This window comes from Nerophis ophidion, linkage group LG28 (assembly GCF_033978795.1).
Source record: "Nerophis ophidion isolate RoL-2023_Sa linkage group LG28, RoL_Noph_v1.0, whole genome shotgun sequence".
In the NCBI taxonomy this organism is placed as follows: Eukaryota; Metazoa; Chordata; class Actinopteri; order Syngnathiformes; family Syngnathidae; genus Nerophis; species Nerophis ophidion.
Window position 1 is genome coordinate 12,192,722 of NC_084638.1, and position 3,525 is coordinate 12,196,246.

Here is a 3,525-nt window from a genome sequence, read left to right on the forward strand (position 1 = left end):
ATAGCTCGGTTGGTAGAGTGGCCGTGCCAGTAACTTGAGGGTTGCAGGTTCGATTCCCGCTTCTGACATCCTAGTCACTGCCGTTGTGTCCTTGGGCAAGACACTTTACCCACCTGCTCCCAGTGCCACCCACACTGGTTTAAAAAATGTAACTTAGATATTGGGTTTCTCTATGTAAAGCGCTTTGAGTCACTAGAGAAAAGCACTATATAAATATAATTCACAATTCACACTTATGTATATATATATATATATATATATATATATATATATATATATATATATATATACATATGTGTGTGTGTATATACATGTATATATTTCTATGTATATATATATATACATATGTGTGTGTGTATATATGTATATATATATATATGTACAGTATATACATATGTTTACATATATGTGTATGTATATTTATATATATATGTATATATATGTATGTATATATATAATTTGTTACATATTTGTATATGAGAAATGTATTTATTGTTTTTTCCATTTTTTATTTAATATCCATTTATTTACTCTTTTACTGTCGTGTCACAAACTGAGCACAAATAAATGTCTCGTTACCGGCCGGTACCTCAAAAATCCTCAAAAAATAGTAACAATATTAACAATCTTTTTTTTTTCTACTTTTTCTGTCTATGTTTTTGCAAAGTGTGGATTTTTATTTTTATTTTATTTTTTATCAAAATGGGGACATTCTATTTCATATGCCCGAAACAGGGAACAGACAACGGTTGAAAAGAACAGGAATCAAACCCAAAACCTTGTTGCTTTGAGGCACAATTGCTTACCACTGCCCCACCATGCCGTCTATATGATATAAATAGTGTATAATTTAAATCATAATTATGACAAATAAAAAGAAAATAGTGATAAGTGTATTATTTGTCCAGAATCCTAACGGTCCTGCTGGACCGACCCAATTAGGAACAGGTACCAAAGAATACCAGTACTCGGTTTACTGAGGATAGTCCTGCTTTAATACAGCAACCATGATAAGGACTGAAACACAAATGCTGTCTAATCCTTGTTGAACAACACAGTTTGGGGTTAAATATTAACACCTGTTCTTTATAAGTCCTCATGTGGCCCCGTATCAACTCCGTCAGATGTAAAAAAAAAAAACAGAACATGGCTGACTTTGGAGCCGTCCTCAGGCACGTCGGAGATTTCAGAACCTTCCAGAAGCTCGTCATTTGTGCTGTATCTTTCCCGACAGTTATACTACCTTTCGAATTCGCCTGCTTACTCTTCATCCAGCCGGACCCGGAGCGGCACTGCGACACGGACTGGATCCTGAAGGTTGACGCTAACCTGACCCGGCAGGAGCAGCTGAACCTGACCGTTCCCCTGGAGCGGGACGGTTCTTTCAGCAGGTGTCGCATGTTTGTGCCGGTGGACTGGGACATCGGGACCATCAGGGGACGCGGACTCGACGAGACCACGGTGTGCCAGAACGGTTGGGTGTACTACAGTGAACTTTATACAGCCACCATAGTCACTGATGTAAGTACAGACTCTACTAACACTTTTACTTAAATTTGCATTTTTTAAAAATCCCTTTTTGTTGTGCTTTGTAGTTTGATCTGGTATGTGATTGGGCTCATTTACCACAATTGGCACAAACCGTTTTGATGACAGGAAACCTGGTTGGTTGTCTCTTGTTTGGACCTTTTGCCGAATCGTAAGTGATGGATGTTTTTGTACGGCTTTGTCTGGCTCCGAAACATGATCTTTGCTGATATGCACCATATTTTTCGGATAATACGTCCCTCTGGGGTATAAATCGCACCGGCCGAAAATGCATAGTGAAGAAGGAAAAAAACATATATAAGTCGCATTTTTGGGGGAAATTTATTCGATAAAACCCAACACCAAGAACAGACATTTGAAAGGCAATTTAAAATAGATAAAGAATAGTGAACAACAGGATGAATAAGTGTACTTTATATGAGGCATAAATAACCAACTGAGAAGGTGCCTAGTATGTCAACGTAAAATATTATGGTAAGAGTCATTCAAATAACTATAACATACAGAACATGCCATACGTTTAACCAAACAATCCGTCACTCCTAATCGATAAATCCCATGAAAGCTTGCTTCTTGATTGTGTATTAATGCGACCCTCCCACCCCTTTTAAGGGGACGAGCAATATGTGCATTCGTGTAGTTAGGATGATATGCCTCATTTAACGTTTGAGCCAGGTTTTGCTGAGACCAATGACGTTAAGATTGTTGTCTCTAATGACCTCATTAACTAATAATGTTTTGGGAGACAAAGATCTTATGTTTAAAAAGCCCATATTATAGGTAGCGGACTGTTTTGAGGCATTTTTGATCAAATTACCGTATTTTTCGGAGTATAAATTGCTCCGGAGTATACGTCGCACCGGCCGAAAATGCATAATAAAGAAGGAAAAAAATATATATAAGTCGCACTGGAGTATAAGTCGCATTTTTGGGGGAAATTTATTCGATAAAACCCAACACCAAGAAAAGACATTTGAAAGGCAATTTAAAATAGATAAAGAATAGTGAACAACAGGATGAATAAGTGTACGTCATATGAGGCATAAATAACCAACTGAGAAGGTGCCTGGTATGTCAACGTAACATATTATGGTAAGAGTCATTCAAATAACTATATCATACAGAACTTGCCCTACGTTTAACCAAACAATCGGTCACTCCTAATCGATAAATCCCATGAAATCTTCTTCCTCGATTGTGTATTAATGTGACCCTCCCACCCCTTTTAAGGGGACGAGCAATATGTGCATTCGTATAGTTAGGAGGAGAGGCCTCATTTAACGTTTGAGCCAGGTTTTGCTGAGACCAATGTTGTTAAGATTGTTGTCTCTAATGACCTCATTAACTAATAATAATTTGGGAAACAATGATCTTATGTTTAAAACGCTCATATTATAGGTAGCGGGCTGTTTTGAGGCATTTTTGATCAAATTATCGTATAAGTTGCCCCGGAATATACGTCGCACCGGCCGAAAATGCATAATAAAGAAGGAAAAAAAAAATATATAAGTCGCACTGGAGTGTAAGTCGCATTTTTTGGGGAAATTTATTTGATAAACCCCAACACCAAGAGTAGACAATTGAAAGGCAATTTATAATACAAACCCTGTTTCCATATGAGTTGGGATATTGTGTTAGATTTAAATATAAACGGAATACAATGATTTGCAAATCCTTTTCAACCCATATTCAGTTGAATATGCAGTCCTGGGTTCAAATCCAGGCTCGGGATCTTTCTGTGTGGAGTTTGCATGTTCTCCCCGTGAATGCGTGGGTTCCCTCCGGGTACTCCGGCTTCCTCCCACTTCCAAAGACATGCACCTGGGGATAGGTTGATTGGCAACACTAAATTGGCCCTAGTGTGTGAATGTTGTCTGTCTATCTGTGTTGGCACTGCGATGAGGTGGCGACTTGTCCAGGGTGTACCCCGCCTTCCGCCCGATTGTAGCTGAGATAGGCCCCAGCGCCCCCCGCGAC

At 38.7% G+C, this 3,525-nt stretch overlaps 1 protein-coding gene across 1 annotated transcript in view; it reads left to right on the forward strand.

Annotated features, from left to right (window-relative positions):
- The first annotated feature begins 1,114 nt into the window (after positions 1-1,114).
- The window catches only part of LOC133545600 (solute carrier family 22 member 13-like), a 7,651-nt gene continuing 5,240 nt past the window's right edge, over positions 1,115-3,525 (forward strand). Inside the window, exons 1-2 of the mRNA XM_061891342.1 lie at positions 1,115-1,521; positions 1,596-1,699. Coding sequence (XP_061747326.1) covers positions 1,147-1,521; positions 1,596-1,699 — 479 coding nt within the window. The 5' untranslated portion in view covers positions 1,115-1,146. The remainder of the gene's footprint in view (positions 1,522-1,595; positions 1,700-3,525) is intronic.